Below are 26,400 nucleotides of genomic sequence, written 5' to 3' on the forward strand. Positions count from 1 at the left end.
TGGAAGTAGGAACAGTGACTTCCAATCCCCCTAGGTTCTAAGAAGCTCGAACCGCGACCCCAAGCGTGTGTGAGGCTGAAAAACGGTAAACAACACCACAATTGAGGTCAAAGGTTAAAGGATCTCATGTTTTCAAATAGTTACCAATATTATGCTTTTTGGATACCACAAATTCGAAGCTGATTTGTGGATTTGAAAGTCTTCGGAATATTTCGAAGTTACTTTCTAATATGATAGCTAAGGGTATCTGAATAAGGAAATTAGACACGAAGTATATTTTAGAAACTGTGGGAACTGGGATTCAGCTCCTGGGCCCATTATGTAACTCTGTAACCCTGCCTACAGCCGCCCACGGCATGGGTATGGGGTGCATAATATGACTAAATACTAGCGATTGGAATTTTAACTATAGATAAATTTAGTGAGTTTATAGTACTGTGGGTGGGTTGTAGGTCGATACATCACCCCCTGATAGTGTATAATACATGATAGTGCATAATGTATGATAGTGTATAATACAGTGTGTGTGTGTGAGGGGGTGAGAGAAGGGGAGACTCCACTATACCTATGTTTGTCTCTGCTTCTGGACGTATGCTTATGCCAGACAGGAGCCAGACAGGCCAGACAGAAGCCAGATAGGAGCCAGACAGGAGTCAGACAGAAGCCAGACAGGCCAGACAAGCCAGACAGAAGCCATATAGGAGCCAGACAGGAGTCAGACAGGAGCCAGACAGGCCAGACAAGCCAGACAGAAGCCAGATAGGAGCCAGACAGGAGTCAGACAGGAGCCAGACAGGCCAGACAAGCCAGACAGAAGCCAGATAGGAGCCAGACAGGAGTCAGACAGGAGCCAGACAGGCCAGACAAGCCAGACAGAAGCACATCTGTCTGTATATGACCAATACTCGTTCCTGTCTTGTTATTCAAAAGTGATGTTTAAAAAAAAAAGTGAAAGAAATTGGAGACAATTTCGTATGAGGTCTTATATTTAGTGTGGGGAGGGGAAAAGGTATATAGGGAATAGGTGGATCGACAGAGAGGGGGAAATATATGCCTGGCTCGCCCTTCCCCTCGTTTGACTAATACGTCACTTAGTTATTCTGAGAACAAACGAGAGAACTGTTCTCGGGGGGATAAGAGGAACTGTTCTCTCTCTAGGGGAGGGGGGAGGTACCTCTGTTCATATCCTGAGTCATCGTAATGCTTTGATTCTAGCTCGACCTGACATCTAACCACGTCTGTTCACACGTGTGACCCCCAGGTTCTTGTCACGTGTGACCCCTCAGGCTGTTGTCACGTGTGACCCCCAGGTTCTTGTCACGTGTGACCCCCAGGTTCTTGTCACGTGTGACCCCCAGGTTCTTGTCACGTGTGACCCCTCAGGCTGTTCTCCCGTATGACCCCAGGACAGTCTCCTGTGTAACTACCCCTCCTCCTCCTCCCCCCATCCGTAGAAATACTGCGCTTTATGTGAGAAATAATGGAAACAAAGGCCCAGCGGTTCTTAGGCCGCGTGTACTCTCTGCCATCGGGAGCGGAATGCCTTCCTCTACCCCCCCCCCCCTAAACCTAAGTTTTTGTCAGCTATTCATACCATCGGAATCCTTAAAACGTCGAGCGTAAACACATTTGTCATTTGGGAAAGAGATAATGATGGGATTTTGATTTTGCTGCGCAGCGGGTTTATATATATGTGTGTGTGTGTGTCAGTTCAAGTTCAAGTATGTTTATTGAGATAAGTAATACATCTCAAAGGGATAGAGTAGCTTAGGCTATTTCTACCCCGTGTGTGTTAGTGTCGTCAGTGTGAGCAGGTAGGGTATATAACCGGTGTTAAACATGTTATCTTGAGGTTATCTTGAGATGATTTCGGGGCTTTAGTGTCCCCGCGGCCCGGTCCTCGACCAGGCCTCCACCCCCAGGAAGCAGCCCGTGACAGCTGACTAACACCCAGGTACCTATTTTACTGCTAGGTAACAGGGGCATAGGGTGAAAGAAACTCTGCCCAATTGTTTCTCGCCGGCGCCTGGGATCGAACCCAGGACCACAGGATCACAAGTCCAGCGTGCTGTCCGCTTGGCCGACCGACCTTATCTTGCTCGCTGTTATCTTGGTTTTTATCAGCCTATTTTCTCTATTCCTCTTTTTTCCACAACCTAGTTCGTATCCCCATTTCCTTGGGATGGATTATATTTCAGTAGCACTGTACTCACCTAATTGTGCTTGCGGGGGCTGAGCTTTGGCTCTGGTCCCGCCTCTCAACAGTGACCTCGTTGCTATGACACCGGGTCAATAAATCGCAATTAATCGTTAGTAATTCACTCATATTGTTGGGTTTATAGATTCGATAATGTCTTAATTGCAGGCTTGAAGTACTTGTGGTAGCAGCAGACTCTGGTTCGAGTCCCGCTTGTGGTACAAAACCGTTGCCTAAAATTCTGAAGGTCGAAATGTATATGTTTATCTCTCAGAATGTTCGGTAATATGTTTATTGTTTGTGATGTGTGTCTATGTATGTATTAACACGATGTACTGAACGGGGTGAGAATAGCTTGAGCTACCTCATCCCTTTGTGTGTATTTTACCTCAATAAACTTATTTCGGGTCTGCCCGAAACGCTGCGCGTACTAGTGGCTTTACAAGATTGTAATTACCATATTAAGTATCCTCACATTCCCAATGTACCTTCTTGTACAACGTCGTTCGTCCCTTCAACTTCTAGTGTGTGGTCTGGTAAACATACCTTCTTGTATATGCATAAATAAATAAATAAATAAATAAATAAATAAATAAATAAATAAATAAATAAATAAATAAATAAATAAATAAATAAATAAATTTCAATTTCAATTTCAAAATTCTGAAATTGCTTAAGAATATGAGTTAGTGTTGGCACGCCTGGTGGCACTGTTTGCCCTTCCTCTTGGCTTCCTGTCTAGTGCCACTTTACCTTTTGACCTCTCCCATGTGCCTCTTCATCCCTCTGCCCACAGACACCGAGTCCCCTCATAAAGTATCTTGTATGTTGCGATCATGTCCCCCCCCTCTATGTTTCTCCTTTCCTCCAGGATTGTGAAGTCTCATTCCCCATAGCACAACCTGGGAGAGCCGGTCGACCGAGCGGACAGCACGCTGGACTTGTGATCCTGTGGTCCTGGGTTCGATCCCAGGCGCCGGCGAGAAACAATGGGCAGTTTCTTTCACCCTATGCCCCTGTTACCTAGCAGTAAAATAGGTACCTGGGTGTTAGTCAGCTGTCACAGGCTGCTTCCTGGGGGTGGAGGCCTGGTCGAGGACCGGGCCGCGGGGACACTGAAAAGCCCCGAAATCATCTCAAGATAACCTCAAGATAACCTAGCCTAACTACATGACACCATTTGTCACCATCTGACACCACATTTACTTAAAAGATTTTTCACAAGGCACTAATCAAAACCTTTAATTTCTGCTTATCAACTTGTCCCCCACTTGACACCATCTACCACCTCCCGCCGGACACCGCCGGACACCACTTGAAAAACACCAGCTGGCACCACTTTGACACCCCGGGGGCCGCAATTGGCACCAGCCCCAGTGCCAGATGGTGATTTGGCCGGTCCAGATAGAGGAGTGCGCGTGAGGTGGTTGGCCAGCTGGCTAGGTGAGTCAGGCAGATGGTGGCCGGCTCCAAAAGCCACTCCCCTCTACGTATATATATATATATATATATATATATATATATATATATATATATATATATATATATATATATATAGGGGGTTACCATCTCTGGTGCAATTATAGGGACCCACAGCCTCAAAGAAGGGAACACAGAGCATTCAAAGAAAACTTGCCATTTAACTCTGAATACATATGAGTGATCGCTTCTCCTATATATATATGTATATATATATATATATATATATATATATATATATATATATATATATATATATATGCAACAATGATCACAAAAACACTAATCCAAGTATGCAGAATAACCACATATGAAAAATAGAAAATGCTTAACGCGTTTTCGGCTAATTCGCCTTCATCAGAGCAAAGTAGAATCAATTTGATTCTACTTTGCTCTGATGAAGGCGAATTAGCCGAAAACGCGTTAAGCATTTTCTATTTTTCATATGTGGTTATTCTGCATATATATATATATATATATATATATATATATATATATATATATATATATATATATATATTATATTTAAGAATTGAAATGTTAGTTTTAGCTGTTGATGTGTGACATAGCAATTCAATTTTTTATCAGGGGTACATTGTGGGTTCTGAGGGTGCACTCTAGGGAGTAAGGGTATCTTCTTGAGGTTATCTTGAGATGATTTCGGGGCTTTAGTGTCTCCGCGGCCCGGTCCTCGACCAGGCCTCCACCCCCAGGAAGCAGCCCGTGACAGCTGACTAACACCCAGGTACCTATTTTACTGCTAGGTAACAGGGGCATAGGGTGAAAGAAACTCTGCCCATTGTTTCTCGCCGGCGGCCGGGATCGAACCCGGGACCACAGGATCACAAGTCCAGCGTGCTGTCCGCTCGGCCGACCGGCTCCCTAGGGTAGGCTACAAGTCATGTGTAAAAGGCTGTTGTTTGCTAAGGTCACTCCAAGTGGTTGGGCATCATTCTCATCCCATCCCAAATCCTTATCCTGATCCCTTCCCAGTGCTATATAGTCGTAATGGCTTGGCGCTTTCCCCCTGATAGTTCCCTTCCAGGAAACACAAACCGGAACTGTCTCTATTTCCCGCTTGTTACAACTTGTAATAAAGTTGTTACATCTTGGCTTAACGTGTTTATGACGTATTACAACGCTGTTACAACTTGCTATATTGGTTGTTGCAACTGCTTAGGTGTTAAAACTTGTTCGAACGTTGTACCAACGTCGTAGTTTCGGTGTGTGTTTGGCGGGAGCTTCCTCCTTGCTAAGGTCACATGAAATCAGACAACACGTACTGAATTCTATGTGAGCAAATTGTACGTGCATCTACCGTATGTACATGTCTGTACGTCTGTGCGTTCGCATGCCACAAGGGGTAAGAGCAAAGTTCATTTGTGGCTGTGATTGGATATCAAACCGTCGAGATGCGTCAATAATGTGCTGGTTTGTGAGGCGGAAGTGTGTGCGTGTGTGCGTGTGTGTGTGTGTGTGTGTGTGTGTGTGTGTGTGTGTGTGTGTGTGTGTGTGTGTGTGTGTGTGTGTGTGTGTGTGTGTGTGTGTGTGTGAGAGAGAGGTGGAGGCTTGCATTGCTCCCCTTTCGTGATGAGAGGGGTTAAGCAGGCAACAGCAACTCACTATAAACAACGTACACACACACACACACACACACACACACACACACACACACACACACACACACACACACACACACACACACACACACACACACTCACTCACCCTCACCCACTCACACTGGCCCCTAACACACTTCCACCACTCACTACAAAGCTTAATATATGGCGATTTGTTATTTTTATGTGTGTGTGTGTGTGAGTATGCAAGATATTGGATGGTTGATTTCTTTACAGCTGTTCTGAAGGGTGCATCTGCCAGTTGGCAGTTGCAACCATCACACACACACACACACACACACACACACACACACACACACACACACACACACACACACACACACACACACACACACACACACACACACACACACGAGGTTACTATACAAACTCGAGAGGCAGGCGGGAGGAAGTGGAAACGCATTAACATACGTAAAGGCAAGGAAGAAAACTATCAGAAAAAAAATCCCTAAAACGCTACAACTATATAGCACTTGGAAGGGGCCAGGACAAATTAACATGGGTAAGGAATTACCTAACAGACAGGTGTCAGAGAGTGACAGTGAGGGACGAGGAGTCGGACTGGCGTAGAGTAACAAGCGGGGTGCCTCAAGGATCGGTGCTGGGACCCATACTATTGCTTATTCTTGTAAATGACTTGACTGCAGGCGTTGAGTCTTACATGTCGATGTTTATAAACGATGCGAAACTTACGAGGAGGGTTGAGACAGATGAGGATTGTAAGATTCTCCAAGATGGCTTAAACAAGGTGCAGAGCTGGTCCTAGAAACGGCTGCCAGAGCTCAATACCAGCAAGTGTAAGGTGATGTGAATGGGATCAGGAGCGTGGAGACTGAAAGGCCAATACACGATGAAGAGAAACTACCTCCCTATAACGCCAAAATAAAACACCTGAGAGTGGACATACCACCAAACCTAACACCAGAGGCTCGTACGAATAGAATACCGTCAACCACATACTCTGCGCTAGCAAAAGTTTGAACATCCTCCAGGAACTTGAAGAGGCTTGTAGATCACTGTATACTGCCCCTGTGAGGCCGGTTTTAGAGTACTCCACTCCATCCTGGAACCACCATCTAAAAAACACAACAGGAAGCTCGAAATGGTGCAGAAGTTTGCATCGAAACTCGTCAAGAATTGCTAGGGATGAGGTGAGAAGAGAGACGGAAGGAACTAAACCTGACGACATTAGACAGAAGGAGAAAGGGAGAGGAGACATGATATTGACGTATAAAATATTTATGGGGGTTTGACAGGGTGGATTAAGAGGAAATGTTTACAATGAATGCTAATAGAACAAGGGGGCACGGATGGATAATACACGAGTATTGACTCCTGTGCTTGCTGTACTAGAAGCCAGCGTGGCAATCAATGACTTGCATTGGGACATATTGAAGGTATTTTCCACTTACATGCTTGTATAAGAACATAAGAACATAAGAACAAAGGTAACTGCAGAAGGCCTATAATTTCTTGCTATCTTGAGATAATACCATTAAAATTATCTACCATCTCGGTTATTACGTTAGCTCTGGGTTTCCACGGTACATTCTCGCAATATACAGACGAGGAGTCGCAATAACGTGGCTGAAGTATGTTGACCAAACCACACACTAGAAGGTGAAGGGACGACGACGTTTCGGTCCGTCCTGGACTATTCTCAAGTCGATTGTGACCGAACTGAAATGTCTTCGTCCCCTCTACCTTCTAGTGTGTGGTCTGGTCAACATACAACATTTCGCTATAGGCTTTCACATCCTAGTTGTGTATCCTCTACACACTCCCCCATTCACTAACATGCTCTTTCCTACATGTGTAGAGTCTTGAAAGTAGTTTTGTGTCCAGTAGCTGCTTGAAATGATTGTTAGATTTACTTGTATGTCATTCCCATCAGTTCTAAGACCAGCTCGATACGCCTTGATTCATGCCCCAACCCACCAAGCTCTGAATACAAGAGTTGTTACATTCTTGTACAGCCACTAGTACGCGTAGCGTTTCGGGCAGGTCCCTGGAATACGATCCCCGCCGCGAAGACTCGTTTTTTCATCCAAGTACACATTTTACTGTTGCGTTAAACAGAGGCTACAGTTAAGGAATTGCGCCCAGTAAATCCTCCCCGGCCAGGATACGAACCCATGACATAGCGCTCGCGGAACGCCAGGCGAGTGTCTTACCACTACACCACGGAGACTGTTCGGTTCCAGCTGTGTCCTTGGTATCTCTTGCCCCACTTCCTCACAGACTGTCATCTCTGATCTCTGGCGTCCCAAGTGATGGGCTAACGCTCCTATTTTGTTTACTGTGTACACATCCTGGGTCCCCGTCTCTCTGGTCAATGACAAGGGCTAGTAGGTCAATGACAAGGGCTAGTAGGTCAATGACAAGGGCTAGTAGGTCAATGACAAGGGCTAGTAGGTCAATGACAAGGGCTAGTAGGTCAATGACAAGGGCTAGTAGGTCAATGACAAGGGCTAGTAGGTCAATGGCGAGGGCTAGTAGGTCAATGACAAGGGCTAGTAGGTCAATGACAAGGGCTAGTAGGTCAATGTCAAGGGCTAGTAGGTCAATGCCAAGGGCTAGTAGGTCAATGACAAGGGCTAGTAGGTCAATGACAAGGGCTAGTAGGTCAATGTCAAGGGCTAGTAGGTCAATGTCAAGGGCTAGTAGGTCAATGTCAAGGGCTAGTAGGTAAATGACAAGGGCTAGTAGGTAAATGACAAGGGCTAGTAGGTCAATGTCAAGGGCTAGTAGGTCAATGACAAGGGCTAGTAGGTCAATGACAAGGGCTAGTAGGTCAATGACAAGGGCTAGTGGGGTTTTACGTCAAAATACGATGTATTATGCGACAGGACAGGTCTACCAGCAACTATAATCTCTGCAATTTTAGTTTCACTTTAAATCGAACGTCAGTTGTTTGAAATAGGCGAAAAATATGGATGTGGCTTACACATCTGTTTTGTCAATATAGGAACATAAGAATAAAGGTAACTGCAGAAGAGCCTATTGGCCCATACGAAGCAGCTCCTATTTATAACAACCTAATCTCATTCATATATATGTCTACCCTACGCTTGAAACACTCAAGGGATCCTACTTCTATTATGTTACGCGGTAATTGGTTCCACAAATCAACAACTCTGTTAAGAACAAAGCCTCTATCCCACAGCCTAAAGGGATGATCCATTCTGCCGAAAATAAGATGATTGTATCACCCTAAAGGTGGCACGGGCATGAATAACCCGTAAGATTGTACCGCGGTCTATTTTTGGTGATAACAAATGAATGGCGCCTTGTTTGTAATTGTTGATTAATTGATTGATGAAGATTAAGCCACCCAAAAGGTGGCACGGGCATGAATAGCCCGTAAGTGGTGGCCCTTTCGAGCCATTACCAGTATCAAAAGATGATACTGGAGATCTGTGGAGGTGCGACTGCACCCTGCGTGACGGGAGATGTCTCCCGACTCCTTGTAATTGTTGGCTGGTTACTGCTTATCAATATGACTTTCTCTAATGTAAATAGGGAACTGAAATTGTGTGCAAACTTACTTATTTATAAATGTACTACTCTGAGTAAAGATTTTTTTTCCTGATTATCGATAATTATTGAATTACAATTATTATTTATCATTAATAATAATTAGTTGGCCAAATGATTTATATACATTTGATGGTTAAGAATTATTGATATAACTATGACTCAATAATAATAATTTATTTTGTCGGGGATAGGCAGCCTGTGTATATATAATTGTTAGGCTTATATCGAGGTCCCCACCCCCCCGGTCGAACTACTGACCCGCTCCAGGATTCAACCCCACAAAACGCTGACTTCCTGTAATAGGTAAATCCACTACGGGATCACCATAGCCCGTGCTACTCACAACGGTTTATTCGGAGAAGCTGAATCTGAAACAAGAAGAAGCTGCCTTAACTCCTGGGTATATCTATTTACTGCTTGGTGAACAGAGGCATTAGGTGATGAGGGGGAAACGCGCCTGTAACTATTTCCGTGGGCTAGATAAGGTCACCGGGGTCATGGAGGCCAGATAAGGTCACTGGGGTCATGGAGGGCAGATAAGGTCACTGGGGTCATGGAGGGCAGATAAGGTCACTGGGGTCATGAAGCCCAGATAAGGTCACTGGAGTCATGGAGGGCAGATAAGGTCACTGGGGTCATGGAGGACAGATAAGGTCACTGGGGTCATGGAGGGCAGATAAGGTCACTGGGGTCATGGAGGCCAGATAAGGTCACTGGGGTCATGGAGGCCAGATAAGGTCTCTGGGGTCATGGGTAGATAAGGTCACTGGGGTCATGGAGGCCAGATAAGGTCATTGGGTCATGAAGATCAGATAAGGTCACTGGGGTCATAGGGTGATAAGGTCACTGGAGTCATGGAGGGCAGATAAGGTCATTCGGGTCATGGGTAGATAAGGTCACTGGGGGTCATGAAGATGAGATAAAGTCACTGGGGTCATGAAGATCAGATAAGGTCGCTGGGGTCATGGGTAGATAAGGTCACTGGGGTCATGGAGGACAGATAAGGTCACTGGGGTCATGGAGGCCAGATAAGGTCACTGGGGTCATGGGTAGATAAGGTCACTGGGGTCATGGAGGGCAGATAAGGTCATTCGGGTCATGGGTAGATAAGGGCACTGGGGGTCATGAAGATGAGATAAAGTCACTGGGGTCATGAAGATCAGATAAGGTCACTGGGGTCATGGGTAGATAAGGTCACTGGGGTCATGGAGGACAGATAAGGTCACTGGGGTCATGGAGGCCAGATAAGGTCACTGGGGTCATGGAGACCAGATAAGGTCACGGGGGTCATGGAGGACAGATAAGGTCACTGGGGTCATGGAGGACAGATAAGGTCACTGGGGTCATGGAGGCCAGATAAGGTCACTGGTGTCATGGGTAGATAAGGTCACTGGGGTCATGGAGGACAGATAAGGTCCCTGGGGTCATGGAGGCCAGATAAGGTCACTGGGGTCATGGGTAGATAAGGTCACTGGGGTCATGGAGGACAGATAAGGTCACTGGGGTCATGGAGGCCAGATAAGGTCACTGGGGTCATGGGTAGATAAGGTCACTGGGGTCATGGAGGACAGATAAGGTCCCTGGGGTCATGGAGACCAGATAAGGTCACGGGTTATGGGTAGATAAGGTCACTGGAGCAGCTTGTCCTCCGGCCTCTCCACTCCGTAAAAAATACAACATCTGAGCCAAACCAGAAATGGTTGAACCCAGCCAACCTAATCTATCGAGGCGGATGCACATAAAACGTCAATTTTACGACGGTGAAATGTTTTCTAACACGTCGCATTGTGAACGGATGGGTTGATTCTGTAAACAAAAAATTGGATTGTTGGTTAAGATTCGTGTTACTTGGACCAAAAAAGTTCCAAGTAGCACGGGTTATGGTGAGCCCGGAGTGGACTTACATGGGACAGGAGCGGGGCTGTAACTTAAGGATACTTGAAGTTCTCATGTCCCTGCTGCTCCTCATTCCTCACGTTCTCATTCCTCACATTATCTGCTTAACACAAGGTAAGTCCTTGGGTTTGGGGCTGTTTTTTTTTTTTTTTTTTTTTTTTCTGTTGACTGAGTTCGTGAAATATGTTTCAGGTGAGTTTAGACTATTTGATGTAAAGTATTTGTTTTGATGCATTTGTGTGTGTTTGTATGTAGGAGTGTGAGTTAATGAGAGCTAGAGAGAGCTAGAGAGAGAGAGAGAGAGAGAGAGAGAGAGAGAGAGAGAGAGAGAGAGAGAGAGAGAGAGAGAGAGAGAGAGAGGCAGGCAGAGGCAAAGGCAGAGAGAGAGAGAGAGAGAGGCAGAGAGAGAAGCAGAGAAGCGTACCATGCCCCCAACTGATAGAGGTGTCTTCCCACACAGACAAACGGAGCTGCAAGGACTGCGACAAGGTCTTGTCTGAACTAGAGACCATCGACGATGACACGGACAGGTTCGGCGTCCACTTCGTCAAGGTGGCCGACAAGAAGCTGGCCAAGTCCTACGGCGTCAAGACCTTCCCCGCCCTCTCCTTCTTCAGGAACAAGGAGCCCATCAACTATGAAGGTTAGTCACAAGTTCCGACTCATCTCCCCAGAACTAACACTTGGAGGGAGGTTGGAGTCTTTGGCTACCACCCACGAGATGTGATTGTGGCGGTTTTCTTTCTGCAGGTGACCTGATGGACGAGGCGAGCGTCTTGGAGTTCCTAACGAGCTTGGAGGCCATGGATCTGCCCGACCAGATCGAGGAGGTCAACGCTAAGATCCTCGATAAGATCGTGGAGGAGCAGGAGTTTGTCGCCGTCCTCTTCTGTGAGTATACGGCGCTTCGAGCCCTTCGTCACGCCCTTACTCCCCTACGTAGTGTTTTTCCGTGCTCCAATACGCATTGACTTCGACATGTCTTGATAAGCTGCTTGCAAATGGGCTGGACTGTAGACACGGCTTATTGTAGATTTAAGAGTTCTTGAAGGGCTTAGTTTACTTGTATAGTGTAGATTTTCACGTTAATTCGATCTTCTATTAACATATACGAACGGATATACACGTTTGAGCAAAGGATTGTGTTATTTTCATGTTGAGAGAACGTCTTTGTAGTGGTGAGAATACTGGAGTCTGTGGATACTATTCACTCACCGGACTTCTGAAGGCGTCTTTATTGAGTAGCTGAAACTTAAAAGACTGCATGACTATGTACTTAGAGTGAGCTTTATTACGTGATATAATGTACCGAACGAGCAACTTGGAGCCCCTGGAACATCTCCTTCCCACCGAGGTATGACGGGTGTTGCTTATATGTAACCTGTATTGCTGCTACTGTGTTACTGCTGCTGCTGTTGCTGAAGCTATTGCTGCTGCTGCTACTGTGTTACTGCTGCTGTTGCTGAAGCTATTCCTGCTGCTGCTGCTGCTGATGTGGCTGATGGTGTGGGTCTGCCAGGCATTGGGTCGCTCGGCCAGACAATTGTCGCTGCCATTTGTCACAGTTTCTGTTTTGGTCGGAACTCCAACACTATTTATCAACGACAAATTGTCGTGGCTGAAGCAGACTTGGCCTCCCAGTCATCTGTCTTTCTGACGGAGCTCATTAACCGCTTTCACATCATATAATTACAAAAGTGGACCTTTTTTAATGTGATAGTTTGCTAAGCTCTTTTGTTTATGTGTTTACTTAAGACGTTGTGGTTACTGTGGCGCCGTCTTGTGCTTGTAGTGTGTGTGTAAGATGTTCTTCAAGGGTGAGGGCGTCTTCCATCTGCTCCTTCTACCCTCACATGCTTGTCACCTCTCCCACATGCTTGTCACCTCCCCCAACATGCTTGTCACCTCCCCCAACATGCTTGTCACCTCCCCCACATGCTTGTCACCTCTCCCACATGCTTGTCACCTCCCCCAACATGCTTGTCACCTCCCCCACATGCTTGTCACCTCCCCCCACATGTTTGTCACCTCCCCCACATGCTTGTCACCTCCCCCAACATGCTTGTCACCTCCCCCAACATGCTTGTCACCTCCCCCACATGCTTGTCACCTCCCCAACATGCTTGTCACCTCTCCCACATGCTTGTCACCTCCCCCAACATGCTTGTCACCTCCCCCACATGCTTGTCACCTCCCCCACATGCTTGTCACCTCCCCCCACATGCTTGTCACCTCCCCAACATGCTTGTCACCTCCCCCACATGCTTGTCACCTCCCCCAACATGCTTGTCACCTCCCCCAACATGCTTGTCACCTCCCCAACATGCTTGTCACCTCCCCAACATGCTTGTCACCTCCCCCACATGCTTGTCACCTCCCCCCACATGCTTGTCACCTCCCCAACATGCTTGTCACCTCCCCCAACATGCTTGTCACCTCCCCCCACATGCTTGTCACCTCCCCCAACATGCTTGTCACCTCTCCCACATGCTTGTCACCTCCCCCCACATGCTTGTCACCTCCCCAACATGCTTGTCACCTCCCCCCACATGCTTGTCACCTCCCCAACATGCTTGTCACCTCCCCCAACATGCTTGTCACCTCCCCCAACATGCTTGTCACCTCCCCCAACATGCTTGTCACCTCCCCCACATGTTTCTGTTCCACCTACATTCAGCATTTTCCTAATATCCGTTGTATACATATTTCATGTAATGTTTTTTAATCACACGACATTGTTGCTTCATAGTTTTGAACACCAACACTCTGAAAAACACAAAATATATCAAAATATATGTTACAAATATACATATGTGCCGTAAGGTACATATGGACTTATGGTACATATCAAAATACAATTACTGGAACATATGGATTATTTTGCATATTGAGAGTTGGTGTTCAGAGACTTTTCTCACAGTTCATTGGTTGGCTTTTGCTAAATAATGATTTGTGGGGTGGTATCTTGAGGTTATCTTGAGATGATTTCGGGGCTTTAGTGTCCCCGCGGCCCGGTCCTCGACCAGGCCTCCACCCCCAGGAAGCAGCCCGTGACAGCTGACTAACACCCAGGTACCTATTTTACTGCTAGGTAACAGGGGCATAGGGTGGAAGAAACTCTGCCCATTGTTTCTCGCCGGCGCCTGGGATCGAACCCAGGACCACAGGATCATAAGTCCAGCGTGCTGTCCGCTCAGCCGACCGGCTCCCTGGTACCTTACCTTGAGGTTACCTTGAGGTGCTTCCGGGACTTAGCGTCTCCGCGGCCCGGTCGTCGACCAGGCCTCCTGGTTGCCGGACTGATCAACCAGGCTGTTGGACGCGGCTGCTCGCAGCCTGACGTACGAGTCACAGCCTGGTTGATTAGGTATCAACGTGTAGTATGTGTATGTGTTATGTGGTATGTGTAGGGTTTGGCACCGTTTGGGCACCCTTGACTCATTGGTCTTGGCATCGTCTGGTAGTGCCAGGCACGTACTGCTTTATTACCTCTTGTGTGCTGTGGTGTTAGCCTGTGGTGTCACACATGCGATGTCTGCTCCCTGACACACGCCCATTGACACGCCCACTGACACGGCCATTGACACGCCCACTGACACGACCATTGACACGCCCACTGACACGCCCATTGACACGCCCACTGACACGACCATTGACACGCTCTCTGACACGACCATTGACACGCCCACTGACACGACCATTGACACGTCCACTGACACGACCATTGACACGCCCATTGACACGCCCATTGACACGCCCACTGACACGGCCACTGACACAACATCCACCACTCTTGCAGCCAACATTATAGAATATGATGTAAACCCATTATAGGTATACCTTTGTATACTCAACATTATACGGCGAAAGGTCGATTTGAACCTTTGAATTTATTGCCTTTTTTTGCATAATCAATTATTTTTTTAATAATCTTTTCTTTCGGATTATATGTCAATAGAAGCTATGCAAATAATTCGGCCTCTTAAGCAATGAACGGAATATATAACCGAACTGTCGCCAGTTATGCTAACTTCTATAATTCAGTGTTGTGAACCTGCGGTGTTTAGTGTGTGTGTGTGTGTGTGTGTGAGGTGGGGACCAGGAGCTGGGGTCTGGTTGTGATGCACTCACCTCGTCCCACCTCGGCAGGTTACGACGGCGAGGCTTGCACCCACGGGGAACGTAAGTACCACGGTTCTTGCTTCATGCAGGTCGGCGTTCAATCCCCCGATTGTCCATTAGGGGTTGTGGCCACCATTCCTTTCCCACCGTCCCATCCCTGATCTTTATCCTGCCCCCTTCCCTTCCAAGTGCTATATAGTCGTAATGGGTTAATGGCGCTTTCTCCGAGGTAATTCCCTTCCCTTCTTGCTCTGCTGTTTCAGCCAATCATCAATTTCCTGAATGTTGTGGTAGCTTCCTCCCATTTTCTATGGTTTCATTCCGTTTTCTGTGATCTGGCTACGTTTTCTGTAGCTGGGATACATTTTCTGTGAAATGATTTTTTATTTTCTGTGAAATTATTTTTTATTTTCTGTGATTTTTCTGCTTTATTGACACATTTTCGTAGTTTATAACTAATTGTTGTTGATATTATTTAGCCTTGTTTATTTTTATTACATATACAGATATTTTCTTATTTCAGATCATCGCGTTTTCTTTTAAGTTAACCTTGTTTTCCCTTTTTTATGATAGATAAGTTATGATAGTGCTAACAGCCTCTGATGCACACACGTGGCATGAGAACTAATAATTCAGGGATAATATTCTGACTTTACTACATCGCCATGCATGAATGTCGTGAGTAACACTCACTCTCTCTCACACTCTCTCTCTCTCTCTCTCTCTCTCTCTCTCTCTCTCTCTCTCTCTCTCTCTCTCTCTCTCTCTCTCTCTCTCTCTCTCTCTCTCTCTCTCTCTCTGTCCCTCTCGCTCTCTCTCTGTCTCTCTCTCTCTCTCTCTCTCTCTCTCTCTCTCTCTCTCTCTCTCTCTCTCTCTCTCTCTCTCTCTCTCTCTCTCTCTCTCTCTCTCTCTCCCTCTCGCTCTCTCTCTGTCTCTCTCTCTCTCTCTCTGTCTGTCCCTCTCGCTCTCTCTGTCTGTCCCTCTCGCTCTCTCTCTGTCTCTCTCTGTCTCTCTCTCTCTGTCTCTCTCTGTCTGTCCCTCTCTCTCTCTCTCTCTCTCTCTCTCTCTCTCTCTCTCTCTCTCTCTCTCTCTCTCTCTCTCTCTCTCTCTCTCTCTCTCTCTCTCTCTCTCTCACACACACACACACACACACACACTAATGAGAACATAAACCGTTGAGAGATATGAGAGGGAATCGAGAACCCTTTACTATGGGGGAAGAAAAGCTGGAAACTAGTACAAAAACACAATCAAAGTATGTGAAAAATCTAGGAAAATGACACTGTATCCGGTGAGCGATCCTGCGGGCTATTCATGCCCGTGCCACCTCTTGGGGTGGCTTAATCTTCATCAATCCATCAATCAGAGAGCGATCCTTCCCGGTCTATCTGTGCAAGACGGGGAATTGTTGTTGTTGCTGTTATAGATTCAGCTACTCGAAACAAGTTCCAAGTAGCACGGGCTATGGTGAGCCCGTAACTTACCTGGCACAGGAGCGGGGCAAGTAGCACGGGCTATGGTGAGCCCGAAACTTACCTGGCACAGGAGCGGGGCAAGTAGCACGGGCTATGGTGAGCCCGTAACTTACCTGGCACAGGAGCGGGGCAAGTAGCACGGGCTATGGTGAGCCCGTAACTTACCTGGCACAGGAGCGGGGCAAGTAGCACGGGTTATGGTTAGCCCGTAGTGGACTTACCCGGCACAGGAGCGGTGCTGTGGCCGGGGAATATACCCACGGGTATATATACCCAGCCAAGACACCTGGAGCACTTACGATGTTATCAGAAGGCAGCTACTTGCGACCCCCCCCCCCTTCATCTTTCCTTAATCAAGGAGCTTTGTTTACATGTATTCGATTCTTATGAGCTTTGTCTGCAATGCCTCCATGATTAAAGAAAGATGTAGAGGTTTCGTAGCTAGTTGCCTAAATGCCTGGGTCCATAACGGGGCTCTTGTCAAAGTCCCGGATCATGTGCGGTGTAAGTCTACGGTTGATTTGTATATCATCCTAGCTAGGTTCGGCTAGGATGAGTTAGGGTATGTTGGGTTAGGTTAGGCTAGGATGAGTTTTAATTCAACACTAAATTAATTAACGATGATTGATTGATGAAGATTAAGCCACCCAAGAGGTGGCACGGGCATGAATAGCCGGTAAGTGGTGGCCCTTTTGAGCCATTACCATTATCAAGAGCTGATACTGGAGATCTGTGGAGGTGTGACTGCACCCTGCGTGACGGGAGATGTCTCTTTAACTAACGAACCGTCTTATGCACTTAAATGACGGACATACCTGTAATGGAACCCCTTTGTACCTCACCCATTATCCTGCCCAACCACTCGGGCTGGACGATAGAGCGAGAGTCTCGCTTCATGCAGGTCGGGGTTCAATCCCCGACCGTCCAAGTGGTTGGGCATCATTCCTTTCCCCCCCCCCGTCCCATCCCCAAATCCTTATTTTGACCCCCTTCCCAGTGCTATATAGTCGTAATGGCTTGACGCTTTACCCCTGATAATTCCCCTCCCTCACCAACCCTCACCATATAACAACCACCTTGATATAACACTAGCGCCATAGACTCTACAGTAACGCGAAATAACTCGCTCTTGTGTAAGAGAGGCTCTTTGTTGACAATTAACATTTTAGAAGCTGGAGAGAGAGACGAGGCTGAGAGTGAGTGACCTCCGGATGGTTTCTTGTCCTCCTGCAGACAAGAGCGAGTGCCGGCGGTGCGTGAAGGCTCTGCAGGAGCTGGAGAACGTGGACGACGACGCTGACCAGTTGGGCATCGCCTTCGTCAAGATCAACGACCCCGATCTCGCGGACGAGTACTCCCTGGGTGCTCTGCCCGCTCTTGTTTACTACCGCAGACGGATCCCTGTTGTGTACGATGGTAGGTGGTGGTGGTGGTGGTGGTGGTGGTGGTGGTGTTGTGGTGGTGGTGGTGGTGGTGGTGGTGGTGTTGATGTTGTGGTGGTAGTACTGGTGGTGGTGGTGTTGTGGTGGTGGTGTTGTGGTGGTGGTGGTGGTGTTGATGTTGTGGTGGTAGTACTGGTGGTGGTGGTGGTGGCCGTGGTGTTGATGTTGTGGTGGTGGTGGTGGTGGTGATGGTGATGGTGTTGGTGTTGTGGTGGTGGTGGTGGTGTTGATGTTGTGGCGGTAGTGGTAGTACTGGTGGTAGTGGTGGTGGTGGTGGTGGCCGTGGTGTTGATGTTGTAGTGGTAGTACTGGTGGTGGTGGTGGTGGTGGTGGTGGTGGTGGCTATGTTGGTGTTGATATGGTAGTGGGAGTCGTGGTGTGGTGGTGGTGTTGAAAACGATGGTGGTGGTAGTGGTTGTAGTTGTGGTAGTAATGGAGGTGCCAGACACAAAGGCTTTAACCTACGCTGTCGACAACATTGGCAAAAGTTTGTGTCATGTTCAAGATTTAACATTTAACCAAAACATTTAACCAAAATTATATCTATTTACATACTTTCAGGTAATCAAATTATAGCGTGATTGCACTGAAATCCAATTTTGACTTAAATATATGAAGTTCAAATGTTTCAAAGATATTTACATTATTATTGGGTATTTGCGTTGGTAAGAGGAGCTGGTTAAATGAAAAAAATTATTTTGGGGATTTTTTGGGAGGGATTTTTGGGATTTCTTTGTATATAGGAGTATGTTGTGTCGACATTGACCAGGAAGCAACCCCCCTTTCCCTCCGAGCCGCCCAACCCAAATCTGGGGCCAGATTCACGAAGCAGTTACGCAAGCACTTACGAACCTGTACATCTTTTCTCAATCTTTGGCGGCTTTGTTTACAGTTATTAAACAGTTAATGAGCTCCGAAGCACCAGGAGGCTGTTTATAACAATAACAACACTTGAATGGTAAGTTTTCATGCTTGTAAACTGTTTAATAAAGTAACCAAAGCCGTCAAAGATTGACGAAAGATGTACACGTTCGTAAGTGCTTGCGTAACTGTTTCGTGAATCTTGCCCCAGGTTCGTAAGTGCTTGCGTAACTGTTTCGTGAATCTTGCCCCAGGTTCGTAAGTGCTTGCGTAACTGCTTCGTGAATCTTGCCCCAGGTTCGTAAGTGCTTGCGTAACTGCTTTGTGAATCTGGCCCCTGGAGGAAAAGATGTAGAGTGGTTGCTTAAAAGCTTAAAAAAAACAAAAATGGCGACGGCATTGCTAACCCAGTGTGTGTACTCACTTAGTTGTGCTTGCGGGGCGGTTAAGCTCTGGCTCTTTGGTCCCGCCTCTCAACTGTCAATCCACTGGTGTGTTGCAGGCGACCTGATGAACGAGGACAAGGTGCTGGAGTGGCTGGTGGAGAACAAGAACACGGGCGACGACGATGACATGATTGACGACGTGACGCTGGGGCTTCTTAACACCCTGATCGACTCCCTCGACCATCTCGCCGTCGTCTTCTGTAGGTTGGGGGGGGGGGGGGGGGGAGGGAGGAGGGGGCGCATGCGCGGCCTCAGGCTCGCCTGTTGTCTTATAGCCCTTCTGTTGTATTTCTTCATTATATATACTCTCCCTTACACTGCTTGATTATACTTATATCTTTTCATTATATACTTCTTTATACTGCTAGTTATACATCATTATACTATCTTATATTGCTCCATTATGTTACCTTGTACTACTCCATTATACTACCATTATATTTCATTATTCTCCCATATTCCCCTCGATTATACTCCCATATACCCCTCTATTATACTCCCATATACCGATGATTATACTCCCTGATACTGTTTGATTATACCAATTCCACTTCATTATGTCCATTCCACTTGATTATACCCCCTTCATATAGCTTCGTTATACTCACTTCTAACATATAAGGGTTGACTAGTTACTGAGCATAAACTGTTCGCCCCTGGTCATCCAGCAGTAATTAGAGACCTGGTTGTAAATAGATAGGTAGGTTGTGTTCCAAGAAAAAGTAACAGGTGATGAATAATGTGACAGTGTCTGACCACGAAGGTAGGATTAAGACAGGTATTTCCTTAAGTACTTTCGTATTTAATAATCTATCTTCAGAAGGATCCTTCTGAAGATGTGTTATTAAATACAAAAGTATGTATGGAAATTCCTGTCTTAATTCTTCTTTCGTGGTCTGACACTGTCATATAATATATATATATATATATATATATATATATATATATATATATATATATATATATATATATATATATATATATATATATATATATATATATGACAATGTCAGACCACGGAGGAAAAATGAAACAGGAATTTCCTTAAGTACTTTCGTATATTAAATACATCTTCAGAAGGTCAAGTACATTTAATATACGAAAGTACTTAAGGAAATTCCTGTTTCATTTTTCCTCCGTGGTCTGACATTGTCACATTGTTAATCACGTGTTTATTTTCGTGATATACACACACATATATATATATATATATATATATATATATATATATATATATATATATATATATATATATATATATATATATATATATTTATATATACAGTATATAATATTATTAACAAGTGGATTAAATTGAAACTGATCTTGCTCAGAGTATAACGACGTTAATAACTTATTATAAATGACAGGAAATATGAGAGATAACTTAAAGTAGAACAAATAATACGATGTATACATTTGGATGATATCTAACATTAACTAAATATAGCATGCAAATGCAGAATTGCGCCCCACAGTCTCTGTGCATTATATATTTACAGATTCTGGGGGTAGTCTGGAATGTGTTCATTTTGAACACCCGGCTCTTGTAATTGGGGATATGATTTCAAAGAGGATTTGAAATGCATGTTAGCAGGCATCTTTGTGACAGTAATTGCTCTTGAACGTCGACTTTCGTCCATCTTCATTTCTGTCTTTCATACTTCTTCATCTCACCATCTTGATTTCCACCTTTCAGCCATTTTAAGCTCCACCTTTCATTCATCTTAAGGTCCATCTTTCATCCGTCTTAAGCTCCACCTTTCATCCATATTAAAGCTCCACCTTTCATCCATCTTAAGCTCCATCTTTCATCCGTCTTAAGCTCCACCTTTCATCCATCTTAAAGCTCCACCTTTCATCCATCTTAAAGCTCCACCTTTCATCCATCTTAAAGCTCCACCTTTCATCCATCTTAAAGCTCCACCTTTCATCCATCTTAAAGCTCCACCTTTCATCCATCTTAAAGCTCCACCTTTCATCCATCTTAAAGCTCCACCTTTCAATCATCTTAAAGCTCCACCTTTCATCCATCTTAAAGCTTCACCTTTCATCCATCTTAAAGCTCCACCTTTCATCCATCTTAAAGCTCCACCTTTCAATCATCTTAAGCTCCACCTTTCACCGACTTAAGCTCCAACATTCACCCATCTTCAGCACCACCTTTACTTCGGAGTTCCACATTTCACTGGAGCTGCTGCACCTTTCACCTTGTTTAAGTTCCCGGTCTTGGGTCAAAATTTCTGATTTACCTTCCCCCCTCCCCCTGTCAGCCATAGACAGTCTTGGGCCCTATCTTATCTTGAGGTTATCTTGAGATGATTTCGGGGCTTTTAGTGTCCCCCGCGGCCCGGTCCGCGACCAGGCCTCCACCCCCAGGAGGCAGCCCGTGACAGCTGACTAACACCCAGGTACCTATTTTACTGCTAGGTAACAGGGGCATAGGGTGAAAGAAACTCTGCCCATTGTTTCTCGCCGGCGCCCGGGATCGAACCCGGGACCACAAGATCACAAGTAGAAACTAAGTACTGTACCCTAAGTAGAAATCACTATTAAACTCCCAGATGCACCTCCTTTGGATCCCGAGTCGATAACTAACTCACGCCCTCGGTGTCGGGTGGAGTCGCACCTCCACAGATCTCCAGTATCATCTATTGATACTGGTGATAGCTCAAAAGGGCCACCACTTACGGGGATATTCATGCCCGTGCCACCTTTTGGGTGGCTTAATCTTCATCAATCAATCATCACGCCCTCACTCCCGCAGACGACCGCGACGAGACGGACGACACGCAGATCCTTCAGGAGTTGGAGAACATCGATGACGAACTCGACGCTCAGGGCATTCACATCGTCAAGATCGCCGACGATGTCGCTGCCCGCGAGTACGGCATCGAGGACACACCCTCTCTTGTCTACTTCGAGAACGAGGTCAGTACCCCCTTTCCCCTTCCATGACCGAGAACTCCAACCCTTTCAACCGTTTGTCTTGTGGCTGTCAACATATCGCTAATATAGATACCAGTAGACTCGCGTAGATGCCTCTACCCAAACATAATGGAATTTCTAGTGTTTTAGACTTGATTTGGCTCTAGTCATACTCTTGATATTAGTGCCTGGCTTTACCACCTCGATTCACAGGCTTCTTCTTGTTCCTTGAGTGTAATAGTATATCCCTCGGAGGTATATATGACCCTATATATATATATATATCTCTCTCTTCCTCTTTCCTCCCACTAGATGGCACCAGCGTTGCGAAGGGTACCTTCATTTTCCTCTTTAGTTATTCACTCTCCTCTTTAGTTATTCATTCACTGCTTCCTGCGTGACGCAAAGGCAGCCAACCCTTCTAAAATGTTGATTTGACGCTAACATACACGCAAGTTGCAGGAGTATTGATATTACAGCAAGCTGTAAGAGTATTAACATTACAGCAAGCTGTAAGAGTATTGATATTACAGCAAGCTGTAAGAGTATTGATATTACAGCAAGCTGCAGGAGTATTAATATTACAGCAAGCTGTAAGAGTATTCATATTACAGCAAGTTACAAAAATATTAATATTACAGCAAGCTACAAAAATATTAATATTACAGCAAGCTACAAGAGTATTAGTAACAGTTTATAGCCTTAGCAGAAGCCATTATAATAGCATTAATTGTTACAATGATCCCATTAATGTTATGAATGTATTAATAATAATTAAAATAATACTTTCAATAAGAATAAAAAAATAATTAAGATAATAATAATAAAGCACACTGGGGTGATGCATGAAGGAGAAAGTCAGTTGGCATTTGTCTGGTGATCTTCAAGATGCTGGTACAAAGGCCCATAAGGCTCCAACTCTTTCTTAATGATAATAATGTACACACAAATTCTTAAACAAATATAAACACTAATTAATAGTAAACACTGCAAATAATTAAAAGAAATATATATATATATATATATATATATATATATATATATATATATATATAATAATAAGTAGATAATTTTAATATTCAGGTTATGTGGGTAAATTGAAGGTATTTGTGAAATGTATCCAGCTAATGTCTGCAGCATCTGGCTAGTGTCTGCAGCATCTAGCTAGTGTCCGCAGCATCTAGCTAGTGTCCGCAGCATCTAGCTAGTGTCCGCAGCATCTAGCTAGTGTCCGCAGCATCTAGCTAGTGTCTGCAGCATCTAGCTAGTGTCCGCAGCATCTAGCTAGTGTCCGCAGCATCTAGCTAGTGTCTGCAGCATCTAGCTAGTGTCCGCAGCATCTAGCTAGTGTCCGCAGCATCTAGCTAGTGTCTGCAGCATCTAGCTAGTGTCCGCAGCATCTAGCTAGTGTCCGCAGCATCTAGCTAGTGTCTGCAGCATCTAGCTAGTGTCCGCAGCATCTAGCTAGTGTCCGCAGCATCTAGCTAGTGTCTGCAGCATCTAGCTAGTGTCCGCAGCATCTAGCTAGTGTCTGCAGCATCTAGCTAGTGTCCGCAGCATCTAGCTAGTGTCCGCAGCATCTAGCTAGTGTCTGCAGCATCTAGCTAGTGTCTGCAGCATCTAGCTAGTGTCCGCAGCATCTAGCTAGTGTCCGCAGCATCTAGCTAGTGTCTGCAGCATCTAGCTAGTGTCCGCAGCATCTAGCTAGTGTCTGGAGCATCTAGCTAGTGTCTGCAGCATCTAGCTAGTGTCCGCAGCATCTAGCTAGTGTCCGCAGCATCTAGCTAGTGTCCGCAGCATCTAGCTAGTGTCTGGAGCATCTAGCTAGTGTCTGCAGCATCTAGCTAGTGTCCGCAGCATCTAGCTAGTGTCCGCAGCATCTAGCTAGTGTCTGCAGCATCTAGCTAGTGTCCGCAGCATCTAGCTAGTATAGGAACGACTCTACATGAATAGCTTCTTGTTCGTTATCATTGCTAGCATAATCAAACCAGAGATTCCCGGATCCTCGTGAATTCGAATTCGTTTAAATATCTATACATAAACTTACTATCTTTTATAGCCGTTTTCACGAGCGTTGGTCAATTGAAAACCTCACAAGCGAGATTAAGTCGACTTGAGAATGGTCCAGGACGGACCGAAACGTCGTCGTCCCTTCACCTTCTAGTGTGTGGTCTGGTCAACATACTTCAGCCACGTTATTGTGACTCCTCGTATGCAAGCAAGATTGAGCTTTAGTTGGGTCTCACCTGCCTCTCTGAGCAAGCTTTGGGATTTAACCCGCAGCTTAGAGGTCTGATTTAACTTAAATTGTTATGTTTGATAGTAATTCATCTTTTCTAAGAAAGTTTCAGTGTTGGGGGGAAATGATGAACTTCACAGTGGTCTATACGTCCGCGGGTCATGGCTGAGAATACCCAGGTTCGATCCCCAGGTTTGGCTGTCGGTTTAGCTAATACGTATCCAGGAATTTGAGAAGTTGCTGTATCCCAGAGCCTGTCGGCCGAGCGGACAGCACGCTGGGCTTGTGATCCTGTGGTCCCGGGATCGATCCCGGGCGCCGGAGAGAAACAATGGGCAGAGTTTCTTTCACCCTACGCCCCTGTTACCTAGGTGTAAAATAGGTACCTGGGTGTTAGTCAGCTGTCACGGACTGCTTCCTGGGGGTGGAGGCCTGGTCGAGGACCGGGCCGCGGGGACACTAAAGCCACGAAATCATCTCAAGATAACCTCAAGAAGATCCCGGGTAAGGTCGGCCGTTGACCTTCTGTCTCCCGACAACGGAAAACAAGGTGAGCCGTCTGTCTCGCCAGCTGGAGTGAGTATGGCGGCTCCACCTCGGTCTTTCCCGTCGGCCATTGATCGCCTCTTCCCCGTTTTCTTTTGTTTTACATCAAATTCACGTTGCTTCGAGTAGAGATTGTTTAATATCAAAATAAAGTGTGAACGTAATGATTTACAAAACGCGTAAGTATATTTATGTTCAATAAAGTTCTGTTGTGCTTTATTAGTTCAATTTGAAGGGTGGGTTCCTGTCTGATATTCCAGTGACTGCGTAGGTCTGGATAAACAGAACACAGACATATGCCCCAGACACCCCCACACATCCAGACACATGCCCCAGACACCCCCACACAGCCAGACACATGCCCCAGACACCCTCACACAGCCAGACATATGCCCCAGACACCCTCACACAGCCAGACATATGCCCCAGACACCCTCACACAGCCAGACATATGCCCCAGACATCCCCACACAGCCAGACAAATGCCCCAGACACCCCCACACAGCCTGACATATGCCCCAGACACCCCCACACAGCCAGACATATGCCCCAGACACCCACACACAGCCAGACATGCCCCAGACACCCCCACACAGCCAGACATATGCCCCAGACACCCCCACACAGCCAAACACATGCCCCAGACACCCCCACACAGCCAAACACATGCCCCAGACACCCCCACACAGCCAGACATATGCCCCAGACACCCCCACACATCCAGACACATGCCCCAGACACCCCCACACAGCCAGACACATGCCCCAGACACCCTCACACAGCCAGACATATGCCCCAGACACCCCCACACAGCCAGACATATGCCCCAGACACCCTCACACAGCCAGACATATGCCCCAGACACCCCCACACAGCTAGACATATGCCCCAGACACCCCCACACAGCCAAACACATGCCCCAGACACCCCCACACAGCCAGACATGCCCCAGACACCCCCACACAGCCTGACATATGCCCCAGACACCCCCACACAGCCAGACATGCCCCAGACACCCCCACACAGCCAGACATATGCCCCAGACACCCCCACACAGCCAAACACATGCCCCAGACACCCCCACACAGCCAAACACATGCCCCAGACACCCCCACACAGCCAGACATATGCCCCAGACACCCCCACACATCCAGACACATGCCCCAGACACCCCCACACAGCCAGACACATGCCCCAGACACCCTCACACAGCCAGACATATGCCCCAGACACCCCCACACAGCCAGACATATGCCCCAGACACCCTCACACAGCCAGACATATGCCCCAGACACCCCCACACAGCCAGACATATGCCCCAGACACCCCCACACAGCCAAACACATGCCCCAGACACCCCCACACAGCCAAACACATGCCCCAGACACCCCCACACAGCCAGACATATGCCCCAGACACCCCCACACATCCAGACACATGCCCCAGACACCCTCACACAGCCAGACACATGCCCCAGACACCCCCACACAGCCAGACATATGCCCCAGACACCCTCAGACAGCCAGACATATGCCCCAGACACCCTCACACAGCCAGACATATGCCCCAGACACCCTCACACATCCAGA

At 46.5% G+C, this 26,400-nt stretch overlaps 1 protein-coding gene across 1 annotated transcript in view; it reads left to right on the top strand.

Moving 5' to 3' along the window:
* hlk (hulk) overlaps window positions 1-26,400 on the top strand; it is a 106,692-nt gene that overhangs the window by 15,299 nt on the left and 64,993 nt on the right. The window contains exons 2-7 of the mRNA XM_069313701.1: window positions 11,213-11,395; window positions 11,503-11,643; window positions 14,902-14,934; window positions 17,583-17,765; window positions 19,155-19,298; window positions 21,866-22,029. Coding sequence (XP_069169802.1) covers window positions 11,213-11,395; window positions 11,503-11,643; window positions 14,902-14,934; window positions 17,583-17,765; window positions 19,155-19,298; window positions 21,866-22,029 — 848 coding nt within the window. The remainder of the gene's footprint in view (window positions 1-11,212; window positions 11,396-11,502; window positions 11,644-14,901; window positions 14,935-17,582; window positions 17,766-19,154; window positions 19,299-21,865; window positions 22,030-26,400) is intronic.

This window comes from Procambarus clarkii, chromosome 76 (genome assembly GCF_040958095.1).
Source record: "Procambarus clarkii isolate CNS0578487 chromosome 76, FALCON_Pclarkii_2.0, whole genome shotgun sequence".
Classification (NCBI taxonomy): Eukaryota; Metazoa; Arthropoda; class Malacostraca; order Decapoda; family Cambaridae; genus Procambarus; species Procambarus clarkii.